This window comes from Fusarium musae, chromosome 9 (assembly GCF_019915245.1).
Source record: "Fusarium musae strain F31 chromosome 9, whole genome shotgun sequence".
NCBI classification, from domain to species: domain Eukaryota; kingdom Fungi; phylum Ascomycota; class Sordariomycetes; order Hypocreales; family Nectriaceae; genus Fusarium; species Fusarium musae.
In genome coordinates, this window is record NC_058395.1 from 1,417,593 (window position 1) to 1,444,647 (window position 27,055).

General features: G+C 49.5%; 8 protein-coding genes across 8 annotated transcripts; 5 read left to right on the plus strand and 3 right to left on the minus strand.

Moving 5' to 3' along the window:
- Nucleotides 1-38: 38 nt before the first annotated feature.
- Nucleotides 39-2,687, minus strand: J7337_011730 (uncharacterized protein; the record flags this gene model as incomplete). The annotated part of the gene is made up of 1 exon (XM_044829266.1): nt 39-2,687. The coding sequence occupies one exon, from the start codon at nt 2,685-2,687 to the stop codon at nt 39-41; it is 2,649 nt and encodes an 882-aa protein (XP_044675941.1).
- A 1,807-nt stretch (nt 2,688-4,494) lies between these two features.
- Nucleotides 4,495-6,602, plus strand: J7337_011731 (uncharacterized protein; the record flags this gene model as incomplete). The annotated part of the gene is made up of 3 exons (XM_044829267.1): nt 4,495-5,823; nt 5,877-6,330; nt 6,388-6,602. 3 exons carry the CDS (start codon nt 4,495-4,497, stop codon nt 6,600-6,602), a joined length of 1,998 nt encoding a protein of 665 aa, XP_044675942.1.
- Nucleotides 6,603-6,839: 237 nt separating this feature from the next.
- On the minus strand, nt 6,840-7,838 carry J7337_011732 (uncharacterized protein; the record flags this gene model as incomplete). The annotated part of the gene is made up of 1 exon (XM_044829268.1): nt 6,840-7,838. The coding sequence occupies one exon, from the start codon at nt 7,836-7,838 to the stop codon at nt 6,840-6,842; it is 999 nt and encodes a 332-aa protein (XP_044675943.1).
- Nucleotides 7,839-8,408: 570 nt separating this feature from the next.
- J7337_011733 (uncharacterized protein) lies at nt 8,409-10,682 on the plus strand (the record flags this gene model as incomplete). Its single annotated transcript, XM_044829269.1, has 1 exon — nt 8,409-10,682. The coding sequence occupies one exon, from the start codon at nt 8,409-8,411 to the stop codon at nt 10,680-10,682; it is 2,274 nt and encodes a 757-aa protein (XP_044675944.1).
- Nucleotides 10,683-12,390: 1,708 nt separating this feature from the next.
- Nucleotides 12,391-12,911, minus strand: J7337_011734 (uncharacterized protein; the record flags this gene model as incomplete). The annotated part of the gene is made up of 2 exons (XM_044829270.1): nt 12,391-12,700; nt 12,751-12,911. 2 exons carry the CDS (start codon nt 12,909-12,911, stop codon nt 12,391-12,393), a joined length of 471 nt encoding a protein of 156 aa, XP_044675945.1.
- A 1,768-nt stretch (nt 12,912-14,679) lies between these two features.
- J7337_011735 (uncharacterized protein) lies at nt 14,680-16,432 on the plus strand (the record flags this gene model as incomplete). The annotated part of the gene is made up of 4 exons (XM_044829271.1): nt 14,680-15,039; nt 15,090-15,665; nt 15,714-16,023; nt 16,077-16,432. The coding sequence occupies 4 exons, from the start codon at nt 14,680-14,682 to the stop codon at nt 16,430-16,432; spliced, it is 1,602 nt and encodes a 533-aa protein (XP_044675946.1).
- Nucleotides 16,433-21,698: 5,266 nt separating this feature from the next.
- On the plus strand, nt 21,699-22,563 carry J7337_011736 (uncharacterized protein; the record flags this gene model as incomplete). Its single annotated transcript, XM_044829272.1, has 3 exons — nt 21,699-21,747; nt 21,804-22,023; nt 22,074-22,563. 3 exons carry the CDS (start codon nt 21,699-21,701, stop codon nt 22,561-22,563), a joined length of 759 nt encoding a protein of 252 aa, XP_044675947.1.
- A 640-nt stretch (nt 22,564-23,203) lies between these two features.
- On the plus strand, nt 23,204-24,277 carry J7337_011737 (uncharacterized protein; the record flags this gene model as incomplete). Its single annotated transcript, XM_044829273.1, has 5 exons — nt 23,204-23,280; nt 23,340-23,591; nt 23,634-23,701; nt 23,754-24,147; nt 24,169-24,277. 5 exons carry the CDS (start codon nt 23,204-23,206, stop codon nt 24,275-24,277), a joined length of 900 nt encoding a protein of 299 aa, XP_044675948.1.
- Between the last annotated feature and the right edge of the window lie 2,778 nt (nt 24,278-27,055).

A 27,055-nucleotide genomic window follows, 5' to 3' on the forward strand; every position in this document is an offset into this window, starting at 1 on the left:
GTAACTTCGTATATCGTCTCGACATCATTATTATACAATCAAGTGTTCCGGGATCGACCCGCTCCATGAATCTCATCCAGAAGGCGAGATAAAGGACTGCCTTCTTCCTCTACATCAGTCACATCCCGGAGTAAGCTTTCCTGAGGGCTACCATTGCCAGCCGACTTGATAATCTTCCACGCCCGACGGAACTCATCGCGGATTGACACAATGCCGTTATGCGTGACAGTTCGAGCAACGTTGTGATCCAGCTCGAAGGGGTCCTCGATAGCAAAGAGATAGCGGTGACGGACTTCCTTGAATTCTCCATTCCTACCTGTGACGCTGCCTTGCGTGCCTTGCTTGGACTGTGCTCCTGTATCCTTGACATCATTCTCTTTAGGATGTACTGCCGTAGAAGACGCTTGGTCGGGCTGAGGCGGCGGATGAGGCCCGACATTTTGAGCCTCGATGACTGTTTTGGCGCCAGTCCAACCCTTGTCTTGCTTTGTCTGCAAACCACCTGGCGTCCGCAAACTGAGCACATCTCTTCCCCAGTCAAATCCTCTGCCCGTGGAAGTGCTGAGTATACTGCTATGGGCATAATACTCGAAGAAGCCACGCAGGAGGTGGCCAATGGTATCTTTGTTACCATTTAGCTGGTTTGCACGTGCCAGCTCCAGGATTTCTTCTTCGTTACGCCAAAACTGAACGTTATGGCCACGGCACATAACCATATTCTCGAATTCGACAGGCGAGAGCCCCGGGGGTGGAGGAGGAGCGAGCTGCTGGAGGTTTGGACTGACAAAGGGCTCAGCGACGTTGACTAGATAGTGAAGGACCATTAGAACGTAGCCATAGCTGCTAAGGGTCCCACGATATCCCGAGTTGATCCCACGGGTTTTCGCCCAATGCTTAACGAATAAGACCATGGGTCGGACGCGCGGGTCGGTGTGAGAGTAACATCGTAGGAGGGCTGTATTATGAAGAGCCAAATGGGCAGAGAAGTTGATGTCACATTGCACACCTGCGCCTGTCTTGGGAAACTCTAAATGGTCTCTGTATCGATCACGTGGCTGGTTCGGAGCCATCTTGTGAGGGTCTGGAAGGTGTCTGATCCTCGCCACAAGGTCTACCGTTGTTGGTGTGAGGGGAATGAAAAAATCGTCGCCAAGCCTCAGGGGGTCATTTTGTTGTAAGGGTGACCGCAGTAGGGCGATATAGTCTTTAACATCCTGCACGACAGACCCATCGTACGAATCCTTATCTAACGCTCGTTCGAATTCCCATGCTAAATGTATGCATTTATGTAAGAGCCCGACTCCTCTGAGCGACAGGAACTCAGAACATGTGGTTATGCAAGTCTGTAACATTTTTCGAACCTCCTCCTGATGTATACCGCTGACATATTGTGTAACAAGCATACTCGTCCACTTTGCGATGGCTTGTTCATTAGCTGGCTTCAGTCCGTTAAAAATGTAGAGTGCTCTCGTATAGTATGACGCAGGCGCCTCATGTTGACCCTGTTCCAAAACCACGAATTGCACGGAAGGGGCCCTTTTAAGCTTGTCAAGGGCCAATTGAAGTTCTTTAGTGAAAAAGATGGGATCGGTACCAAAGTTCTCTCTGTATTGAGCGTCCTCCCATACCTTTAAGGCCTGCCCAGTCAACGATTGAGAAGCGGGGTTACGCTCTTCGACACCACTCTCCTCCCAGCGCAGCCGAATATGTTCGCCTTCGACCTGGGTGTATACCCCAAGTAAAGATCGTTTGGCGGGACTCTCTGCATCTTGCACAAAGGAGAGAGACGGGTACTTGGACAGGCGATCACGAAGACGAGTATCCGCAAGACCGCTGATGAAGGCCTCGCTCACCCTGTTCAATATAACCCAATCTTCATTGGAGAGTACGCGATAATTAGAGATGGTAGCATCACGGCCACCGGCTCTACGAAGAACCCGCTTGGCTAAGCCATAGTACGAGGAGAGAGAGCTTTTGAGGCTTTGCTTAAGTTCAATTGCTTTCGTGCCGTCTTGGATGCGATCCAGTGATACGGGCTCAACGACGGTTGTGGAACTGCTTTGAATCCCTGCAATGTGGTCTTGTTGATTGCCATGCTCACTGTTTGCTGCTTGTGGATCGTTTTCATCATCTTCCTGAGCTTCATGGGCTTCATCAAGGCCATTCTCCCATCGAAATCTCTCCTCGAGAAGTCCTTGTCGAAGCTTTTCCGGTGGAGACTGGCAAAGCTTGATGATGGGGACTCTAGTTCGGGTCAGAAGCCTCGCTCCTAGGCCAGCTTCCAAGAAAGCCTTCTCTAGGAGACGCGGTATAGGAGATCCGGGAGCATCAGGCTGGGATGCAGACATTGGTGAAAGAAGACCAAGATCCATGTCTGAAGCCTTGGTTGCGAAGCCTGAAGACAAACTCCCAAAGCATTTCAGCTGAACTGTGAGGGGTTGAAAGTCTGTTTCTGGCCTTGCCTCTTTCTCATAGCTGGCAATGACCTCTCGACTAATGGTTTCAATCCTGCAACGGAATTCCTCCTTTTCTGCTATTTCCGATCTTTCGATTTCAGAATTGGAAATAACTTGAAAACAAAGCTGGTCAAGCAGGGCATCCTGAGCTGCAATTTCCTCGGGATGAAACTGAACTGCGCGTCTGGCGTTGTACAAGTAACCAGAACCCCAATTCGATTGGGGAGGCATAGAGTTAGGGCGGCCACGGGAGGGGGGAGGAGGATTATCATAGCCTCGATACCTAGACTGCTGAGGGCTATTCCAGTGGCGATGGGAAAACGAGCCACTTTGACGATTTCCGCTGGGGGCTCCCCATGGCTGAGAGTCAGTATGCGTATGGCGTTGATAAGGCTGAGAGGGGTGAGAGTATTGAGATGTCGGACTTTGGTAAGCTCTATCTGGGGGAGGTTGCTGGGCCCGAGGATCGATAGATATCGAGAGTTGAGAGCTCATTTGGCGTCTTTGTGCCTGGTTTAGCCGCTTCCGTCCGGGTCTGGACTGATGAGGGGCAGTGTCGGACGTTTCAACAGCGGTATTCCTGTTGGCTGAGTCGCTGTGAGATGTAGGAGCAGATTGTAGAGAAGCCCTAGGCACAGAATCGTGTAATGGTGGGCCATTGGAGATGATCAGATTGCGCAAGTGGTTTTCAAGACCTGCTTGGGAGTCACCAGGGGCCTCCACTTGAGGCTCACGCCGATGAGCAACCATCTGTGACTCGAGAAGAACAATATGCGATAGAGTAATGGAATTGGCCTTGCCGCTAGGCTCCTTGAGATAGGACGCTCTGTTGTAAGAATGTCGACCAGGGTGTGAATAGTTGCATTCCGCTCAGCGAACACTATTCCAACGTTCGCTTCTGTAAAGAACACTTTCTTGAGTGATAAGACGCACAAAACCTAGCGCGGTGGACTTGATGCATGCAACAACCTCAATTCGGTTCTGCGCTTTCTTTCAACTGGTGAAGGGAGGGGTCCTGGCAGTGAAGGCAAAGAAAGTGTAGAGGTTTTGGCCTCGTCCTACCAACATGGAGTGAAAAGATGAACAAAGAACGGAAGAAATGGGAGACTAGAGAGACCAATGGATTGGGTGCATTATTGTTCGTTTGGGGTCCGTGACTGCGGCAATCAAGTCGTACAGGTGTGACGTTGAAATGTGCTGGGCGTGGTTGGAGCTGGTGAGAGTTTACTGTTTGCCAAATACAGTGTCGTGTTCAGTATTACTTACTGTGCAAACCACTAAGTTCGTGTGTAAAACCATAAGCTGCTATACCTATCTGTCATACCAAGATTGACATCTCCATACCTCTGATAGCCCTGTAAGTTATTAGAAATGATAGTATTCGCCTGTCGACACAGTGTATCGAATAAAACTCCTGTGGCAGATAAAAGTAGGGCCTAATTGTACCTATTCTCTTTATCCTTGAACCATGCGCTATTCTCACTCGATCAAGAAACAGTAGACTTATAGGAAAACTCTGCATATAACCTTTTCGCTTCAGGACCAGGGTATTCATTTAGCAATATTTTCCATCGGATACTTTGTTTGGGTAAAACTCAAATAGACACAACCTGTGGTCTAATGCCAGTGCTTTAATAAAGGTTGTAAGGCTTGGGAACACTGGCAGCTGGAAGGCAAATTGGGGAGTGCACAGCCACATGTGGCTTCAACCTTACTTCAGAGCCTTTGTCATCGTCATAAGTAAGGTAAGGTAGGCGCACTAGTTATCTTACTCAGGACCTTTGTCCCTGCATCCAGTATCATCTTTGTCCAGGCATAAAAGCTCCTTTGCGTCCTCGCCTGGCAAAACCAGTCTTTTCCTGTATTGATAAAACAAACAGCATCAACCTCCCATCACTTTAAATAACGAACTTCTTTAGATACGCGCGTTGATTCAGTCTGCCTCGCGCTTTGCGCAGAGCTAGGCTACAGGCTGTGACCTGTTGTTGTCAGAGCATTTCCGGGATTTCTTTCACGATTGCGCGACCTCTTCATCAACATGAGCGCGCCGCCTCCCCCAGGCAATCCGTCCGCTAATGCGCCTGGGTATTCAAATGGTGCCCCGAAGAAACAGAAGCCAAACCCCCTTCGGCCATTGCGTAAGAATCCCAAGGCAAATCCCCTTGTTTCTCGAAGACTACCACCCAGGCCGACAGCGCAACCTATTTCGGGTAGGCCAAATGGAACAAAGCCAAACATTGAAGAGATTCGACGTCAAAATGGTGGCTGGTCAGAGCCACCGCCACCTGGGTGCACTGACATCCCAATTATGACAACGAAGAAGGATCTTCTCGATGGTATTCGATACCACATGATGAAGTTTACTCAATCTAAGGCAGGAGGAAAATCCATCGATCCAACCGACCAGGACGACTTCGCACGACCCGTAACATTGCACCGACGAGATGCTCGCCAACCCCCTCCGGGAAGGGCTGTCAAGGCCGAAGCACCTGAAGCGCCTCAGACCGACGAGGATGAGGTGGAAAGACAGGCGCAGAGGAAAGCTGAACGGGAGGCCCAGCGCGCCATTGACCAGGCCAAGATTGCGCCCGTGGCCAAAGATCCGAATCCCAAGCGACCGAAGAAGCAAAAAGAGGAGAAAACAACGTTTAACCGGGCCCCCAAGACTGAAACTGCTAAGAAGGCATCCGACCTGCGATACGAGGAAGCTCTTCCATGGCACCTTGAAGATGCAGAGGGCAAAAATGTTTGGGTTGGTAACTTTGTGGATACACTTTCTGGATCTAACGTGGCTTTCATGATTGATGTGTCTGTTTTCCGCATGATCCCACTGGAGAAGTGGTACAAATTCACGTCTAAGCCGCCCTTCCAGACTTACGACATTGATGAGGTGGAGGCCTTCATGAGTAAGAAGGTGGATGTGGGCCGTTGGGTCATGAGGGATGAAGAGAAGAAAGCTGGGCGTAAGGACCTGGAGGCCACAAGAAAAATGTTCTACGGAAGCGGCCCGATGGTCAAGACTGAAAGTGCCACGTTCAAGGCTGCCTCGAGGTCAGAGAAACTGGAGCATGATGAGATTGATATGTCGGGCGATGAATTTCAAGATGATGATGAGGCCCCAATGTTTGAAAGGAATGACGATGAAGACACAAAGGACTCCAAGGACCGTATTCGTCGGGAACAACTCGGTGCCAACTTATTTGGAGAAGGTGACGAGCAAGAAGTGGACAAGGAACTAGATGAACAACTCCGAGAAGAGATCCTACGACAGAAGCTCGGTAAAGCTACCAAGAAGGCATTGATCAAAAGAGATCGAGAGGATATCTACGAAAGCGACGACTCGGAAGAGAATCCATGGAGCAGCTCGGTAATGTCCTTTTTATCAGCTTGGGTCAAAACAATGCTAACCGACATTTCCAGTCTGATGACAACTCGTCCGACGAGGAAGAAGAGGAAGACAAGAAAGACGATGAGAAGAAGGACGTCAATAAGGACGACAAGAATCAGAGCGGTTCCGGATCCAAGGGCACCAATACTCCCTCTGGGAAGAAGCCTGAAGGCTCTAAGAAGAGCAAGTCGCTCAAGCGAGCCGGCTCGCCAGCACTCTCCGAGTCGAGCGGAAACGAATCTTCCCGCAAAAAGCTTAAGAAGAACGTCCCATCTGCCACGGGAAGCAGGTCTGGCACTCCTCTTGTTCAGGGCGGAGCCGCTCGTCGACCGACGGCTGCTGGATCTGGTAGTGATGGAGAGGCAACTGCTGGCGAGATGTCAGATGGAGCTGCACCCAAGAGGAAGAAGTTGAAGTTGGTTAGTAGCAGTGCTCGGGGCACTCCTTCGGCATCCAGAGCTGGCAGCCCCAACCCAACTCAGGGTGGTAAGTCTTTCTTTGACTGATTTCCAGACAAGAGTTATAACTAATATTGTATTGCAGCTGCTTTTCCTGGCTCACCTGTAACTTCAGCTGTCGAACCATCTGAAATTCTCGACAAGATCCCCGCCGAAGGTATCACGGTTAACGAGTTGATCAAGCTCTTCAACCACCGCCTGGGTGATAGACCAGGACAGATGTCTAAGAATGAGTGGATTCAGCTCGTCAAGAAGCTTTGTGACTATGGACCTGACAAGCGACTTCGCCGAAGATCGTAAAAGAATAGATACCCGATCAGGGCGGCAATATCGTGTCTTTTTTTTTCTCCTCTGGAGGTTTATTTGCCTTGCGACTTCTTTCTTAACGCACTCCGAACCAGACGTGTTTTCGGAATCCAACTACAGTATACATCTTTACACTCAGATTATTACTCAAGTATGGAGGATAAGGTCAATTATTTTAGCGCTTAAAATGGGTATATAATAGAATATCTGCATCAAACAAACTCTACCCTTTCATTCATCCATTTGCCAAGAGTACTCAAGTCCCTTGTTCCGTTCTCTACGGTTAAGTGCCTTGAACCTCTCGGCTTCAAAGCCATTGCCGCGATCGACACCATCCCAGCGATAGCCTGGTTTGATTGCGTACCGATTTGGCGGCGCTGCGCCAGCATAAACTGGCTTGCGTTTTGACTTTTTGCCCTGTCCTGTGCCAGTTTGCTTCTTCTCAGTCATGAACTGCATCATAGGATCGTTCCAGCGCTCCTGTTCTTTCAGTTCCTGGTTCATTTCTTCGTCATCGGCTGTACGCGCGAATGACATAAGCTTGGCATCTTGTAACTTCTCCCGGCGCTTACGAGCCTCCTCAAGCTGTATGTCACCTTTGAGAGCTTCTTTGGCCATGCGTTCCTTTTCCTCTGCTTCAGCAGCGGCCTCAGCAGCGGCACGTCGCGCTTCGGCGCGCTTCATCGATATGTCGATTCTTCGGCCTGTGGCGTCTCGATATATTGTTTCTTCCTCCTTTGATATACGGTGCCGTTCGAACTCTTCGCGTTCCTCTTTTTGCCGCCGTTTAAGTTGCGCTGCAACAGTTGCTGCGCTTTGCAGTCCTGCATGTGTTCCATCGCTCATCTTCACAGCTGATCCGTCATCTTCAATGATGGGCATGTCCTCGTCTTCATCACGAGCTGCGGTTTGCTCCGCTGCTGCTGATGCCAGAATCGCGTCTGCAGCCGCAGCCGAATCATCTTTTGATGTCGCGTCGCCTCCAACTGACTTCCAATTGCTCTTCTTGGTTCTCCGAAACTCAGCAGATCGCCCTGATACTGTGACAGGAGCATCTATTCCCTCATCATCCTGCTGCGTATTGGTATTGCCCCAGCCTGAATCGTCATCGTCCGTGATAAAAAGGCCGTTGTTGGCGTCGGCGCCGCGCTTGCGCTTCCGTTTCTTCGCTGGTTTTGGGTCGGCGACCAAGTACTTGGAAGCGAGATATGCTGATAAATCTGAAGGCATGTTGTTTTTCGATGCGATGAGGGCTGCGTTGAAGGTAGAGTGACAGGACTTGTCTTCAGGGTTGGGAACCTCGAATGTTCCTGTATAGATATGCAGCTATCCCATGTTGCGGCTCTCGCCTCGGTAGAGCAATTACAGTGGAGTGTCAACCTAACGTTCCGTTATCCGCTGGGGCTGTCCCTCCCTGGCTGTCTCGGTCAACTCTGGGCGCATCCACCATAAGGTAAGGATACGTACCGCCGGCCATCATATCCCGAGTTTCCACAAGGTCGCCCAACCTTTGTTGCTGATAGAAGATCAAAGTTCCTCAAAGTTCCCAGGCGTTGGTTTACCACCTACGAAGTACCTATATTCACCTAATGTCCCATTCGCTTCAGTGACAGGATCATGCCGAGCCGAGTTGTGGCCTATACTATTCGCCGTTCACCCTCATCTTCTTACGCCTCATAATCCCTTCCGAAGCCCGGTCCTATATTATACCTACATCCTACGAATAGGACTCCTACGATTACGACCCCGTCCGACATCACCACCGCCGCAAGCCGCAAGCCGCTGCTCGCCATCGCCTTCATGCCACAATCTGTTGAGAATGCAGCTCCGCCGACGGAACCGCTCCAGGCGTTGCCCGCAGCCGCGTCTGCTATGAAGCTCACAAAGTCGCGACACTCCACACCTGTATTAGAGTCACTACCATTATCGCGATCGGAAACCAACCTGGCCTATCGCCGCTCCAACCCGTCGGCTGCATCCTTGTATGCCTCGACTCTCTCTCCACCTGGATCACGCTCAATATCCCCAGCTGGCCGAGGGTCACCCTCTCGAGTTCTTTCCCATACCGTCTTCGATGCCCGACCAAGCCGCCCACTACCTGAGACTGGGGGCGATGGATCCGAACCTTTGAATCTCATCCTCCGAGCATTCGTACCTCATGTCTCCATCTACTCCTCCCATGATACAGATACTTTGATGGACGAGAAGGGCTTTCGAAATGGTCTCTGGGAATTACTTCGGCCCTTTGGTGAAGATGTGCCAGGCAAAGTTGCGATCAGGGATAGCAACGGGATGAGCAAAGCCGCAGAAGGCTTCTCTATCAGGTTTACGAGATTCGGCGACAATATTGAACACCCCGATCCCACAGTTTCGGGCTTCAGGAATCCTGCATCCTCGCCAGGTCAGAATGGCAGCCAAGCGAGCACATCCAGGGACAAGCAGTTTCTTATGGACGCGGAAGCCGTAGTCAACAGCCATTTGTCCTATGCAGAGGAGTCGTTCGCAGCGCTGCCCCAGCATGGCTTGTTCGCGGGCCCAGACAAGGGCTCAGAAGAGATATCACCATATTACGCTCTTTATTTGCGAAGGTTGCTATCTGGCCTTCCTATTTCACCCCATGAAACCTTCTCACATCCTGTGGCATGTGTCGTTGCCATTAGCTCACGGAATCCGAATCCCCTTGAAGAGCTAAAGAAACTCTATACAGAGACAAAGGAAGGAAACCGAAAACTTCCGCCTTGGGTAGACAGTGAATTTATTCGATACTACGTGCTAGTCCACGATGAAGAGAAGGACGACATAACAAGATCTATGGGGCTGTTTGAACAGATGAAACGAAATATGGGACCCCATTGCCATCTTCTTCGATTGAGAAGCAGCCAGTGTGCCGAGACAGACGACGACAGTATACCGCTTCCTCGCAGCGACTGGATGTCAGCGCAAGAGGAACTGGAAGATATCCGAAGGAGTGAAGACGACGAGGACTTTGAGGACCCAACACGCTACATATTTGAATCTGATGCTACTGCCATCCGTACGTTTGTGCGTGAGATGGTGACGATGTCTGTCATCCCTACCATGGAACGAAATGTGTCATTGTGGAATGACCAAGTTGCTTCTCGCCGAAGAGGCCTCACGGGTCGTTTTATGAATTTATCCAGGAAGTGGGCGTTCACCGGCAGCTCCAGAAATTCGACAGGCACAAGCAACGCAAGAGACAACTACAATGCCGCTGGGTTTTATGGATCAGAAGCTCCTGAGGCTATTATGCGGAAATTGGCAGACTACGCATTTATGTTGCGAGATTGGAAACTAGCGCATTCAACGTATGATCTTCTGAGATCCGATTTCAGCGATTCCAAGGCCTGGAAACATCACGCCGCTGCCAATGAGATGGCTGCACTAAGTCTTTTGCTACTTCCACAACAGATGTCATCGAAGAATCGCGCCGAGACGATAGATCAAATGTTGGAGGCTGCGTTCTACTCCTACAACACCCGATGCAGTGCCCCCTACGGAGCGTTGCGAAGCTTGCTCCTGGGTTTGGAGCTACTGCGTTTACGGGGCGGGACCAATATTGATGATGCAGGCCGCTGGGGCGTGAGGCTTCTTGAGTCTAAGATCTCTGGCAGCGTGGGTGATGCATTAATAAAGGAACGACTCGCTATTTGCTATAGTTCGAAGGAGGGGGTTGGCAGTTGGCACTGGGGCTCGCGCCGTCGAAAATCAGCAACTTGGAGCGTGCTCAGTGCAGATGCCTGGCTTCAGCAGTCCAAGCACATCCAGGCGAGGCGATGTCTTGACGAGGCCCAGAGGATGTACTCGACTTTGCCCCATAAGGAGGGGATCACCATGTTTGAGGCAGCAGGTGACTTCATGGCATCACTGCAGCACAGTCTTGCAGAATCGCCAGACGCGTCAGACAACGACTGCGAGGGGGATGACAATGACGATATTGACGAGGAGAGTGAGGCCCTCAATGACATGAAGCCGAGGAGACCAAGTACAGCAGCGGTGGACATGTATCGGGATACAACGAAGGAGGAAGGTAGTAGCATGGATCCTGGCACATAGGTAATATAACGACCAACGACTCAGACGCTTCCATTCAATATGATGTATTGTATAGCTCTTCTTTCTGGGGTGGCGGCTATAGTGGCGTGCAGCTCATGCTTCCCCATGGTTATAAGTGCGGAAATAGGGTGTGTCACTTTAGCAGGCTAGAGTGGCCCTTTATTGGGAGACAGGGGGGGAATAAGATTTAGCAAGAAGAAGTTCTGGACCCCTATTAATTTACAACACGACCTGAAGATATTGAGTCAAAAGACTGTGACGCCGAGATGCAACCCTATGTGTGGTGTGATATCCTGTGTTAAAAATATGATCCGATATTGTCCTACACAACCTGTGCCGTTTGTGCACGTCGGCGGTCTTCCTCTTCTCTGACAATTATCTTTCTTTGCTCGGCTATCAAAAGACGCCCTTTTCGAAAGGCGCCAAATGCGGATATGACTGAGCAAGCTGCAACTACTGTCGCTATCTTCACCTCTACCTGAAATGCATCAGCGTAGGCATAGCGGACAGCTGACCACTGTGCACGAGTGAGATGTGTGTTAGAGCCGCCAATTGTTGCTTGCTCATGGGTCGTAAGAACGCCCGAAAGATACTTTGAGCTTTTCTCGTTCAGCAAGGCCGATGATGCTGCGATGCCCAAGCTACCACCCAAAAGCCGAACTTGAGAGAGAATGCCCTGTGCGGGAGCTGATGATTTATTGTTAGCGATAGTCTTCTTCCACGACCCAAGCTGTAATGCATACCATAGTCCCTAATGGGTACCTCCACCGTCGATAGCATTGTCGAAGACGCGACGGTTAAGCCAAAGCCAAGACCACAAAATGTCATGTAACCAAGAATTTTTGCATCATTGGGCTCATGTGACAGCGACGTGAGCAATCCGCAGCCGATTGTCATCACACTCGAGCCAAGTACCAATGACTCAAAGGTGTAGTTCTTGGTGGCGTTTATTTTGCCTGCTAAGAGGCTGCCAATGGCGGCGGTCCCCAACATGGGAAGCAACATGACTCCCGAGATGAGAGTAGACTTGCCACTAACGACTTGGAAGCGTAGGGGGATGGCATAGATTAGCAACAAGTAAGGAAAGCCGTTGAGGAGGGTGTTGGCAACGGCGGTAGAGTATATCCTATTGCGAAAGATGTTGATTGGGAATGCGGGAGCAAACCGATCGTGCCACCGACACTGAATGAAGATCTGCCACGCAATGAGTAGACCGCAAGCAAACAGGCCACAAATCAGGGGTGCAACGAAAATGGAAGTTTTCCATCCATCGTTAGATCTTTCTGTGCCAGCATTCTGAAACGAGAAAACGACCAAAACTGCAGAAGCAATAACAAGGAGGGATCCAAGAAAATCAAGTTCTTTCCAAGCACGTCGCTCTTTTGATGGTAGGTGTTCCGATTTGGGCCAAGTCAAGATAAATATGACCAGCGACACGAAACCAACAGGGCCGCTGCAAGTTGTTAGCTACATGATAAAGCATATATCTCAAGGAGGAGTAACACTTGATCCAAAACACCCATCTCCATGAAGCATAGTGTGTCAAGATACCACCCAAGACAGGACCAAGGACACCTGACATGGTAATGACCAAACCTACCAGAGCCGCTATGTGCTGTTTCATGTTATCTGGGCTGATTTCAGGCAGCATGATCATCGTGAGCGAGTACAATCCTGACTCTGTTAACGACCTGGCGAACAAGACGGTTCAGTAGAGTATACCTGAACCTCCGATGCCCTGCAGAGCACGAAAGGCGATGAGTTGGTTAATACTCTGTGCAAAACCACAGGCAAGAGAAAATATGAAGAAGATTATATAAGATGCGATAAAGGCATCCCGACGTCCAACAATGTCGGATATACGAGCGAAGACGATGGCGCATCCGAGATATGCAAGAGTGTATGCCAGAGCAACCCAGTTGACGTCCTCGAGGACCTCAAAGTCGACGCCGATACTGTGTAGACTTGTTGCGACGATAGAGGTGTCGGTCATAGAAAGGAACAGGCCTAGAAGGACTCTTGGAGTATGTGTTAGAAGCAGGTCATCACAAGAGATGATGGGACATACCCAACACAAAGGCCCCAGAAACGAGCACGGGGGATACCAGGGACTTCGATTTCGTCGAAGCCTGAAGCGGTAAGTGATGGTTCTGTTTGGGAGCCAGAGATGGCTTCTGGGTTGCCATGGTCCTGGGCGCATGTATCCATATCTTTTACTCCTGCATCCATGATGAGTATGTGAAAGGGGATGAGAAAGGCGACAAGATCCCTCTGATATATTCCAAGAAGATTACAAGGAGGACGTTGAAATGAAGGAAGGCAGTTAGTCGACCGTTGGATTTGGGTAGTTTTGATCCTGATGGAAGCCCAAAAATGTGGAGGAAATTGTTGCAGTCCGAGCAGGTTTGGCTGAATCACTGGCGCGTGGGGACTCTCGATCACCACCTCAAACAATAAGTAGCAAGTACGGGTAATGAACAGGTCTTTTTTTAATGCTTCGTTTGTCTCGACCAGTCATGATATTTTGGTTCTACTAAAACGAGGTGTTGAGGAGTTTCCGTCCCTTATATGATCAATATGACAGCTGCAGGTAAGTGATCCCGGAGATCTGGATGTAGGCATTCCCGCTGCCGATGATGCATCTCTCGCATATAACGACCCCGGTCAAAGACTTGCGAGACATCCTATGCGAGTCGCTAAAAAAGAGAATTGGGGACCAACATGACTTTCCGGCTGCGAGTCCGAGCTACCTACCTAGGTACCTTACCTCAGGTACGTAGGATATTTTAGTGAAGCAGTCAGCTTGAGGACGTTGAAGTGGAGTGATGGAGGTATCCACCCTCGCATTCGCTTAAGATGATCTGGAAGAATGATTGGCAGATCCTGAGGTGCCATCTCTAGGTGTTTGATAGATCCACATTGAAAGATCTTGAAAGCTGGCGCTAGGCGTAAATGGGAAACCAATTCGAAGAATGGAAGCCAATCCTGATGAAGCTTGAAGAGAAATGAGAGCAAACCGCTAGACACCTCCTGAGTAAGCTACCTTATACGGCTCTCTAGCGTACCTATCGAAAAAGGCTGTTTGCTAACTAGGATCTGAAAGTCCGGTCGTGCAGAGAAGAAATGCTTGTTTGGCTACAAGTGTCGATCTCGGAGTTTTTATCAGCGAATCAAGTATCTTGCACCGTAAAGTGTTGGGAGCGAACGGTGAATTTCAGAACGGAATTCCGTTTCATTTTTAGATGTCGAAAGGTCCATTCAAAAGAAAAGCGTCTCCAACCTAGGGAGTAATGCCCTGGTCTTTGCAATCACTCCATCTCTTTGCTGAGGGATTCTGCACTAACTAGATACCTCGTGACACCAGGTCTGGGGTCGGCGATATTGAAACGAGTGGGACTAGACAGCTCTATCTAATATATAAAAAGAAAAGGTTTAAATAGATAAATTTATAAAATATAGACTTGGTAGACTTAAACTAATTATTAAAAAGTTAAAATAGCTTTATAGTAATATATAAAGTATAGTTAATAAGATCTTAAATAATAAAAATATTATTATTAAGTTAAAATATTTATATAATAATATCACAGGTCTGGCAAAGATAACTCATCCAATCACGAGCTTTAGCCACCGGACTAGGTACCCCACTTGAGCGGCTACTCCCAGTTGTGACGTAGCGCAGTCTCGACCAAGGTCGAACTGTGAGTGGTCGGAAATGGTTGATCCATCACTAGGCCACTACTCGGCAACAGGCAACGATTACTCAACACTGTCTTCACCCACTCCACTCAAGAGCTTCATCAGTATCATCTATACTACTACTAGCAGTCTCTCACATCTTATCCGGGGTCTCGCGACGCTCGTTTATCCAAAGTCCGTCTGCTCACTGTTTGACTTTCTACAGAGCAAGCTAAGTGGTGCCACATCGCATCATAGTAACCTGGACAGTCACAGTCACAGTCACGTACACTCTCGTTCATCAGCATCGGACCTCAATATGGCCGATGTCATGATCCAGACTCCCCCAGTACTTCAAGGCCCATCAGAGAAGGAGCGGAAATATGACCGCCAACTCCGACTTTGGGCTGCCTCGGGTCAGGCTGCTCTCGAGTCGGCCAATATTCTCCTCGTCAACTCCGGTGCTGGTACCGTCGGCGTTGAGACTCTCAAGAATCTTGTCCTGCCTGGTATTGGTCGGTTCACCATTGCCGACCAGAATATCGTAACTCATCAAGATCTGGGTGTTAATTTCTTCGTGGATGATAGCTGGCTGGGCAAGTCCAGAGCTGAAGCTTGCACCAACTTTCTCTTGGAACTTAATCCTGAAGTACAGGGTGAATGGTATCCTAAAACCCAGGTATGTTGTTCTATCTACTCAGTCGCAACCATCCGGCTGACATATCTCAGGATGAATCTTTCCACCTAGATCACTTTCTCAGTAGCTCGCCTACATTCACCATGATCCTATATGCACTTCCTTTGCCTCAAGATCTGGTTCAGCTAATTCAGGACTATTCTCTCCAATATAAAATTCCTACAATTGCAGTTCATTCTGTGGGATACTACTCCTACTTCAAGACCACAATACCCGGCACATTTCCTATCGTTGACACCCATCCCGACGAGACCGCCACGACAGATCTGCGGCTTCTAGCCCCTTGGCCCGAACTCCTTGAGTTTTCCCAGAGCATGACTGAAAACATTGACAACCTCGACAGTCATGAGCATGGTCACTTGCCTATGGTCGTCATTCTCCTTCATCATCTAGAACAGTGGAAACAAGCTCACGGCGGCGCTTACCCTACCAGCTACGTCGACAAGACCACATTCCGCAAAACTGTCTCGGAAGCCATGAGGACAGACAACCCTGAAGGAGGCGAAGAGAATTTTGAAGAGGCTGTAGCTGCTGTGATGAAACATGTCGTAAAGCCCTCCCTTCCCAGTTCTCTTCGACAAGTCTTTGACTATGTGCACCAAGATCCTGTAAGAACGAATGTAACTATTGTCAGCTTTATTGCTAATGTTTGCCAGGAGGAGATTACATCAGGCTTCTGGGTCATCACAGAGGCTGTGAAACGATTCTATGACCAACATGGCCGCTTACCTGTCCCTGGGGGACTGCCTGACATGAAGGCCCAATCCAACGTGTACATCAAATTACAGAATATTTACAAAGAACGGGCTCGCCAGGATGTTAGTCAAGTTCTGGGAATCGCTCGAAGTCTTCCTGGCGGTCAGGACGTGGATCCCGAGCAGGTTGAACTCTTCTGCAAGAATGCTTCTTTTATCAAGCTCATTAATGCCCCTGGAGACAAGGCTACCAGTCTCGATAAGCTTGTCGGTAAGTACAGCTCTTCCTGGCCAGAAGGACTTTTAATAACATATAGCGTCCAGAACAAGAGCTAGCAAACGACGAGATATCAGCCTTTGCTGGGCCCGAGATGCCTCTATCCCTGGTCCCACTGTATCTCGCCCTGTTGGCAACATCAAATGCCAAGACTGCTTCTGCAGATGAGATTATGGGTTTCATTGGCAAGGCTGCACCAAAAGCCACGGGGAACGAACGATACAAGAAGACTGCCCAAGAGGTTGAGCGCGCGGCCGGTGGCGAGCTTCACAACATATCAGCCCTTACTGGCGGCATGGTCGCTCAAGAGATGATCAAGATCATTACCAAGCAATATGTGCCCATCGACAACACTTGTATCTTCGACGGTATCGACAGTCGTTGTCAGGTACTCCGCCTGTAAAGAATATTGGCCCTTGGAGGTATCTCATAGGAGAGATGGAAACGGAGTAATGTCACGATTAATGACTGGATAGAAGGATTTACAATAGAAACCATCGCATCGAGCGACTTTGAAGGAATCGTGGAGTAGCTCAACGTGGTAGGGTCTCCTGACGCCATCTTCTGAATCACAACAGGTTTCGGTTTCCATATCGCGATTCTCACTTAACCCCAACCGCAATCATCGACCACGTGTTCGCCCCAGCCGTGAGCAAAAGACGATACATGCCCGAAAGCAAGAAATCCAAGACACGCTCCCAGCAAAAAGAACATACAACAGCGGGGATTCGCTGGTCGTCACCGACCCAACTACTAATCCGCCGGTTAGTGGATTGACTATGGGAGAGCGGACGGGATCCCGTATTTTCCACTACCTATGGTCGTATGTGGTCAGTATGATGATGGTGTTGATTATGGCCACTTCGCCTTGCATGTTCTATGCAATGAAGCGTCCGGGACGTCTCCCGATGTTCCTGGTATATGAGCAGGTCATGTTGCTTGACTAAGACAGTCCCACTATGAGAGCTAGTCACGTTTCATCGGAAGACTGCGTTTCCGCAGTATCCTGAAATCATGAGTACGTACAAACAAGGCCTCATTCGGTGATAGTTGCGGGTTGCGGGGCCATCGATACTCCTGGCATCAAACATGTCATCTCGATATCAGGCCAGGAACCGGTGAGGAATTACGTTCGTTTTCGCCATCGTAAGATACTTATACTAAAGTCTAGCTACCTATATTCTGGCGAGGTATGTTGTGGCCAACGAATGAGCGCTGTGTTTGAGTTCGCCTGCCACGAGCTCCTTGCCCCAGCAAACTGATCAAGTCCTCCACCGTCAGTCACCCTTGCTGAATATTGCCAATTGCTAAAAAGCCTCTTCCTGCCGAAAACTCTCTCTCGCATCTTCCCGAGATACCTTTATACGCTAGCAGGGTTGCCTGAGTCGCATCTGTCTCTGGATCGACGCTCTTGTTGCCGGTGTGGAGGCTGTGAGAACCTTGACGGGAACTCTCTAGAAACGACCGCAATCATCAATGTACAACCTAGCTTGCTAGTCTCATAGGGCTACCAGTAAGTCCTCCTATTGCTCAGCTTTGGCGAAGAGGGCGTAAGCTTCAACGGAGGTGGATTGGGAGGGAGTGTTTCTTCACCCCGGACGTCAGGTGGCGAGCGCTCTACCACGTCTCAAGTTGATCAACAGTCGTATCAAGGGCGGATCACGGAATGATTTACCACTCACCGCTTTATGGCAATACGACGTCTTCTTTCAGCAACGCTTCTGCTCTTGCTGGACGTTGCCACCGCCTCTACATTGGCTGCCAAGTTCTTCAAGCCTAGTGCTGTCTGACCTCCGCTGTAAGGTACAAACAGCCTGCATGTGTAAGTAGCAGCAATTGAGGCCAAGAGTGTAACAAAGACCTCATGTCCAAGTTTGTACAATGTAGTTGTTGCGAGTATTCGTGGCGGCCTGTGATCCTATGAAGCAGGTCGGCTGTCCAGCAGTGCCCCTATAACAAGTCCGGAGGTTTATTACCAGGACAACAACATCATTAGACTCATGGCTAATAACAAAGTTTACCTAACGCGCCGGATCTGCTGTGGATCTCGCAAGGAGCACTGTCTCCAGCCATCACTCGGCTAAGCTATATTTGATGTATACAATGGCCTTGTCAAGCTGTAGGTTTGGTGACCTCTGGTCACATCTAGGCATGAACCACGGGATATTAGGCGAAATCGAATCAATCTTCGGCATTATTTTGGGCCGTCTCTGCTAGTCTACACTTGGCACCGAGTTTCGGCGGCTACTAGTCTGAACGAGTGCAAGCTCATGGGGTCTCCAGTGCCGGATTTGAGGGGTGCTGCCATAACATGTTATCAGATCGAGTATATAAGTGCCACTATACTGTTTTCTTCACTGCTACTGGGGATGCTACAGGGGCTCTCAGCATTCTACAAGTATTATGATCGACGGACATGCAAAAGGACCGTGACAGGATGTTTAACGATGTGCCTATCAGAGGACAGAATGAGGTTCTTTCTTCAAGATTCTAGTATCTGGTGTGACGGAGAACCCGAGATTTCCGAGATCTTTTCCAGGTTAACCACGAAAATCCTGTTCCGGTGAGGGAGGCATGAAGCAGAGCTACAGTTAGTGTCCAGAGCTTGTCGAGTGAGTGTTGCCAAAGTCAAAGTGCTCATGGCAGCACTGTATTCAATATTCATGCAAATCATCAGCAAGAAGCAAAGAATAGGGTGTTGAGCTGCTGATGGAGGGTTAGTTCTGGGTTGAGTTTATTCTTGATAGAGACAATGTCCGATGTTGAATCCGGGCATGATGGCAACCACGGGTTTACGCTCCGACTGGCCGCTCGACCTGGAATCTCAGGCGTGGCTTTGAAGTGTCCAGCGCATGCATACAGACAGACGTATCCGTACATATCGATGAATTAGATGAGGGTAGAATCACGAAGCTGTATGTAATGGCTCGTTACAGTCAGACCCATCCGGCCGGATGGGGCAGAGGCGGCCATATCGCGCGCCGAGGCTGAGGACAGCGGGCGAGGGCCTGCCAGAGTGTTCCGATAACCAACTCACGTGGGGACAAGGTCGGTAAATCAGGCCGGCTCATTCTGAAGTGGATGAATCTTGGCGCCGGGGACCCCAGGTCTTTGTAAACTGAGAAGAGCAGTGAGCGGGCCTCTCTCTCAAGGGATCAGATCGAGGGAGTCTCCGAGAGGCTCGTGGAGCGTGACGAGCAGTGGACACGGAGTTCGGTATCAGGAGTAAGTTATTATCCAGCCGGATCACGGTCACCTTCCCTGAAAGGTAACCAGGGTCCGAAACAGTTGGAGGGCTTGGAGGGGAAAACCCGGGGTAGAAGTCGTGGAGCTGGAGGGGATTCAGAGAAACGGGCCGAGGATCCCAGACCCTTGGTAGAGGGAGTACATATTAACCAGAGTTCTGTTGAGTGGTATGAAAGAAGTCTCCGATGGGTCGATTAATGATCACACGCGCTATGCGAGGCTCATTTTTGACAAGAGTGCGTGCATGCGTTTCTGTTTTGTTCTGTTCTGTTATGTGCTCGGTCGGTTGGTGCCTTGGAGAAGTTGGGTGTCCCATCCTCGGAGGTTGTCCATGTGAACGAATCGCTGGCCTTGCTTGATTTGATTTGGGTTGATTTGCTTGTGCCTGCGTGTGTGCTTGTGTGTGTGTGTGTGTGTGTGTGTGTGTGTGTGTGCGTGTGTGTGTGCGTGCGTCCGGTGCGTGAAGTGCGCGCTTTTGTTCTAGTTGGTAAAAGCAAGCAAGGTGATGTGTGATGTGGTTAATTACTAAGGCAAGACTAAGGTCAATGGGGAGGCGAGTGGTAACATCGGATGAATACCTGCATGATATAGCGCTTGACGGAAAATTAGTCAGGGAGAGCGGAATTACATTCGGTATTATCCTTATTTGTTGTTTTATTTTGTTATTATATATTTCCTTTTTTTTTTTTTTTTTTCATTGTGTTGTGTGTGAGCGCTCAAGGATTGACGGCCGATCTGGCAGATAGACAGATGATAGATAGGTAGATAGATCTCATACATATACGAGCCAACATGTATGTAGGTAGGTAGGTATCTAATCCACTCTACATAGTACACGATCTCGCTTGTCAACCCAACACGTAGGTACATAGGGCGTACGCCTCAATTGTACAGTCAAAGCAGATCATCCAGTGAATGTTGGTTCATCCATTGAGTCTCTTCCCCAGGAATTCCCCGTAACTTGTCAACTTAACCATAAAATTGCTAAGTCCGAAATAGGAAGCTTGAGATGTGGTTCCTGGATAAATGCAAATCGACCAGGGGGCCAGGGCCTGGATAAACGTGATAGGGCAGCAATCGGCGGCGGCTCGAACTACCTACAGAATGTATGTACGTACATCCATACATGCACACTTGGATGCATGCATCTGGCCCCTTCATCTCGTGGCCTTTTACTGCCCTGTTGCCTGTCGCATTAAGCCACCACAGTCATCCTGTCCCGTCCTGGACTTGGCCTTGGACTTGGACTTGGACTTGCATGGGGCCGCCGATGTTGAAGAAGCATGACGAGGGACCGCCATGTGATGGATGCGAGGCGATGCTACTGTTACTGTTGCTCTTCGGGAATAAGGGACCTACCGCAACGCCGAGGCCTCTAGGAGATCTTGCTTACAAGCTTGGACTCTGCTGCTGCTGCTGCTGCTAGTTAGTACTCCTCCTCCGTTGCAGCCATCAGTCGACTGCCGTGAATGCTTCGGCCCGCCCAAGCCAATATGCCCGTCATTAAGGGCTGGGTTGGGTTGGATTGGCTTGCAATGGTGAGGGGATAGCGTTGGGCTCGGCTGGGCTGGACTCGACTCTGGAACTGCAGATACTCCTGAATCGTCACCTCACATCACCATGCCTTGCCTGCCCTGTCCTGTCCTGTCCTGTCCTGCCCTACCTTATTGCGATTGTTGGTATGATGCCTTGAGGGTATTCGTGTATTCGTACGGATACAGATATTGCCGGTGCTGTCTTTGGCCAGTCTCGATGCAATGCGGAAGCGTCTAATTAACCTCGGGTACAATACACGAAATGACGCGCAGAAACTGATCTGTCGTGGAGGCGGCCCAGCAGATCACGTCCTGTCTCGTCCTACTCTGAGCAAATCTCCTCTGCAGGCATTTCCAAATGGGTCGCCATGCCCGAACACAATCGTCAACAAACAGGACCCTGAGCTTAACCTGCTTTTAATTTCACGTTCCATTACTTGGGCATAGTCAAATGTCATAGCCGCCCCCCTCTCATCTCTCCGGGCAAAATCAGTCAGTCAGTCGTCTGCTGCGTATCCGTAGTGCTGTGTTGTGTCGTGTCGTCTTATGCTACGCTACCCCATACGCTCTGGATCGTCCCTCTTCATGCGTCCTTTTCAAGGACTTGCATCATCCCACGAATGGGGACCCTGCTCTCCAGTTCCCCACGATCCATTCCCGTACGTCTAGCAGCGTTACTTCTCCGCATTATCTGCTAGGGGTGGCGCCGGCTCGACCGTAACATCGTCGCCGCTACTTTAAAGTCCTTGGCAGACCTGCTTCACTAACAGCACTACTTAATAAGTGTGGTGTCCAGCCTTACACAGATCAAAGATTGGGGGCCCTTTCTCTTCGTGGCTTGCACAATAGGATTATCTTCCTGACTAGCGCTGTCAACTCCTTGCTATCATGTCTCCTTCAAGTACAAAGGTTGCCGCTGGTGGCTCCTTTCACACCTGTAAGTCAACCTCAACCCATCATCATTGTCGTCTTCATGTCCTGACAGCATCAAAGTCCAGGGCATCATTCCCAAAAAGCAGCCCGCTGCTTCCAGCAGTGCAAGGCCCAGAGTCGCCGGCACACGGCGTATAACAACTCCTCATGCCTGTACCGAGTGCAAAAGAAGAAAGATCCGCTGCGATGGCAAGCTGCCATGCGGCCAATGCATCACCAGCCGAGCTCCAAAGAGCTGCTCTTACGATAAACATCGCCAGCGAATGATTCCCTCCAGAAAGTAAGTGACATGTCAAAAACTGAGGACCTCTTGGGCTAACTGTCCTCCAGGGCTCTGGATAGCTTGGCACAGTCTCTCGAGGAATGTCGGTCAGTGCTTCGGCGCCTTTACCCAAACCATGACGTTTCTGCCCTGCGGACCATGGACAAACAGGAACTTATCAACCTCCTGGCTCAATCACAATGTACACTTGGGGATCCTCTTCCGTCACCACCTCTCGAATCATCATTCCCCAAACCAGACACAACTCTGGTTCCATCAGACTCTCTCCTGGAACTTCAGTCTTCTCTCGAGGCTGACCTCGACTCGCTCATCGGAGAGCTTGAATTTGAGATACCCACCGAACAGCTTGAAACCAACGATGGATCCGGCTATCTCACACAACAAACCTGGTGGGACTATAGCTCACGGCAATGGAGCTCGGTACCTATGCCATCTATGATGGAGGGTCAGCCATATGGCCATGACTTGGTTAATCCGATGCAACACTCGATGTATGAGGATGAGCGTGGAATCTACGGCTCACTTGAAATGAGATGACGAAAATGTAACCTTTCTCGATGTATTTTTACATGCGATTCCCGACTCTGAGTGGGTATAGGGGCACCATGCACCCCCGGGGACGCAGGTCGTCTCCCTGGCCGGATCACAGCTTACGACAATAAAACGAGGTCACGACCCTTTACTTGCTTTACGTTGTTTCGCTTTACTTTAGGTACCTACTATCTACAGTATGACTACCTACCTACCTTAGGTAGGTCCTTTGCTTTGCCTCTCTTAGGTAGTATCTATATACAAACACATACATATCTCTTGATGTCTGATTTCCTTACCTTAGTACCTAAGGTCCCTTGGCTTACCTACCCGAGGTAGGTAGGTACCTCAGGTACTGTCTCTGTGTTAGCTTCCATCTCTCCAAGCCACCGTCGTGATCTGAAGAGCACCTGAGGTACTAAGGTACTATATACCTACCTAAGGTAGTGCCTTTAGGTAAGCAAACTTGAAGTTCCACATCTGGAAGGCATTATCGCGGTGCTCCTCCTTCCCACGTCTGTTGGCATCAACCATGTCGAACCTATCCTCAAGATGAATTGCAAACCATCCCCTTCCATCAGAAAACAACCATTCTTGGGCACGATCCTTTTGCGTGACGCGGGCGCAGAACCAAAGAGTAGCAGACATGGAGCACGCACTCACATGCAATAACCTCAAATGTCGAAGAGAGCTGAGCGAACGTGCACTTGTGACGACATGCAGGTAAGCATATGTCATTCAGAAGCCAGAAGCCTGCGATGCTCTGACATCAAGATTAAAAGCCATATCTTCTGCATCGAATGCGCCCAGCGACTCGGTGTCAACGGACAGGAAGCTGATCGCCGCAACACATGCCTTGCCTGCCACTCCCAACTGACCAATCCAGACGACGCCGTGATTACGAACCTGAGTCCAAGTGAAGGCTACAAGACCAGTGTTCTAAGTGGACTGAGCCCCAACGTTATCATGGAATGTGCCGGCCGGGCTCTCAGCTTCTGGGCTTACCAGACCACCCAAGACATCTATTACCAACAGTATTTATACAAAACCCTGACTGACAAGTACTCAAACCTCAGCGTCCGCCTCGAAAAGACCGTAAACGACGCGAATTCGGAGATTGAAAGCCTTCACCATAAGCTGTCAAGTTAGTGCTCTACGTCTCCCAAATTGGCACCTTTTCGGCTGACACAGAGCAGGTCTAGCAGCAGAACAAGACGCTCTGCGGCGCAAGAATGACGAAATCTCTCGGGCTTACAAAGACAAAAGCCGTAAGGTCCTGCAGTTACAAGAACTCTACGACAAAGTCAAAAGAAAGGCTGAGCTAGGTCAGATTCAGAGGGCAGCATCGGATGCTGTTGACTCAACTTTACAAACAAACCAGATGGACTCGGGCTATGAAGTGAACTTACCCACACAAATACATGCTGAAATTGTCCCTCCGCCAGCCTTTAGCCAGAGTCATCGCATCGATATCTCGGGAATGAACACCAGCCTCTCACGAAACTATACAAATATGACAAGAGAAGGAAACCATTGGCCACGGCTGGGAGGCTCACCCCATCGTGAGCATCTTCATGTCACCAACATACGGTACTTACTAACGTATGACAGGCGATACATCAGAAGCCCCTGTTGGTGGCCTCCGTCGATCTGGCATCAACCCAGCATCCGTACATCAAACGACGACATTGTCAACTCTCGCAGGAACCCCGATTCCTAGTTTTGGCGGTACAAGGCAGTCTACAAACACGTTTGCTCCAGGTTTCAGTCATCATCGGAGTAGTCTGGCAGGTGTTGGACTAACATCCGGCATCAAAGTCAGCCAAGCCAATAACCCACCAGCATTAGATATACCCTCGAGGCATCTATGAAATGAACAGAACATTAACAAAGTGACCGCCTTCAGTGCATCAAGCTCATTGCGCTATATTGTGTCGCTTTGTTCGCAAGACAGGCATTGGCGGTAGACATTTGATGCTTCAGAACAAAAGAGGGGGAATTCAATAGTGGTTTTGCTTTTCTGCTCAATAGTGTTCTGGTCTGGCGCTTTGTTCACACTGATAGATAATTTATTCAATCAATAGCCTTGATGGGAACACAGTGACCGTTGAGAAAACATATATGTATTTTCTTGTATATGGTGACTGAATCGTAGACATTAAAAGCAGCAGTCTCACAGCATTATAATCTCGATCTCCTCTTCTCCATAGGAGAGCAGCACTTACTTTGAACACCACATACTTTTCCAACCGGTGGTCAAACATGCAAGACAGCTTCATCGCTAAAACTAAATGGCATACCCAATCGGCACTAGGTTTGCCGTCATCTGAGCCATCAGGTTCGGGAGACGGTGGTAAACCTGTGCAAATATTCGCGCGCATCAGGGAAAAGACTAGGGGATGGCATAAGCTGAGAAGGACTGGGGCTAGACCTCAGAGTCTACGGGCACAGTATTTCGTAGAACGAACCAAGATTCAAGGTACGGTGTCGCCCCCAAACACCATATCACGTCCCGCCATGGAACTGCAACGGCTTCCCCCTTTACTAGCGGAGCTACCAGGTGACAACACACATACATATTCCCGGGCGAGACTTGAGCGAAGTCAGTCAGCGCAGCAACATGAAACTCCCGGCTCTCGTCCAGTTCCTGCCACTGACGGCTCTCATCCACCCGGAGAGAGCGGCAAGTTCATTATTGTTTCTGACCCTATACGCGATCATGCGAAGGACTCTGGTCACCAGCACAAAGACACACCTCATGAACAGAGAGAAGGAATTGTTGAACATGAGCGGGATCTCAAGATACTATTGGGTGAACCTTGTATTCCTCTAGGTCCAAGTCATGTCGTCCAAGATGATGCTGAAGTATTTCGTCACGAGACACGCATACAGACGATCCGGAGATATTGCGACAAGCTAACGGAAATGAGAACGGAGCTAGGGTGCCAAATACTCGAAGCGGAAGAGCACGTATTCAAGCTGTACTGCCAGACACATGAGTGGGAGTACTGGAGTCCAATTCTACAAGAACCTGTTCCCCTGATGCAGGTATTGAGGGGACTTCAAACGGCCATGCCGTGGCTGCAAGCCCGCGTTCAATGGTACGAAAGAAAGTGCCCTGGACTTCGTGAGCAGTATAATACGGATATGGGACTGCAGAACAAGACTTCTGCGGTGGTAAGGCTGGAGGATGGTGGCATTTAACTAAGTTAGCTGGGCTATGCTGAAATGGATCGTTCTCAACATCGAGGTACCTATGTTGTTTAGGTTTGGATTTTTGCGGTTTATTCATCACCCCGGAGCATTCATATATTGGCTTCTGCTTTTCTTCTCGTTCCATCCCGTTTCTCGCCTCTAACAAGTGGTTGTCTAGTTGTACGTGACAGATAGGGGTGTGTTTCGTGTTTCCTGGGCAAGAGAGTATGTAGACTACAATGACCGAATGCGAATAAAGACGATACAGTACATTTAAGTAAATGAATATTTCTCCTAAGATAAACTATGGTCAAGGGATATTATCCGGTCCATCGAACGACACTATAAGTGAGTGAGTGTGATCGATCAATTTACGACAATGTTCGTATCGGGCCTCATCTCACTGTCTACCTTTCCTAGGGTATATCTATACTTAGACTTTCACGTGATGCAAAGCTTAAAGATGGCATGGCCGCGTAAGGTACCTAAGGTGAGGTATGCATTGCTGACGCCATTCCACATATTGCATGTATGCGTACGGAATCCATTCCAGGGAGCGAGCCAACAGAATCGAAGCAATGCCCCCCTGTGGTTCTGTTTTCGTCCCTTCCATCCCCCCCCCCCCCCCTGGTTCTGTTTTCGTCCCTTCCATCCCCCCCCCCCCTCCCTATCATCTTATCAACGACAGCCTTCCTTATCTTGAATCACCAGCTGTCCTGTCCTGTCCTGACTCCTTCTGCACTGCACTGCGCCGTATGCACTATCTTGGCCCAATCAATTCGAGACCAAATCCACTTCCCGTCTCGTGTCTTTGTCGAATCCTTGTCAACTTCATACTCGCTAACCCTCTTTTGGCCTTGATCACTTCTTCGTCCCGGTCCTTGTTGGAATCATCCTACGACTCTTGTTTGCAACTTTATGCCTCCAACTTCCACTCGCTTACGCATCCGGATAATGCTCGACACTCGCTTCACCTCCTAAATTAGACCTATTCAACGATATCCTTTCGGGGGCCGGCCTCTAGTTTCATCTCGTTACATCTTCTCGACGCTCTCGCTATCGTCAAAGTCGAAATATCATCAACTTCGCTCAATTGGGGATCTACCCCGTATCGAGCGTATCGCAACATCACGAACCATCGCATAACGGTTGGAACAGCTCGTCCAACGCCGATTGCGGTATACTTATCAAGAAGAACATTCGCGACGACCAAACAACTGACGCCAACTCATATCTAATTTGATCGGTCCTTATCGTCGCTGTTGCATCCGTCAGAATTAAACAACCCCAATCTTCTACCCTA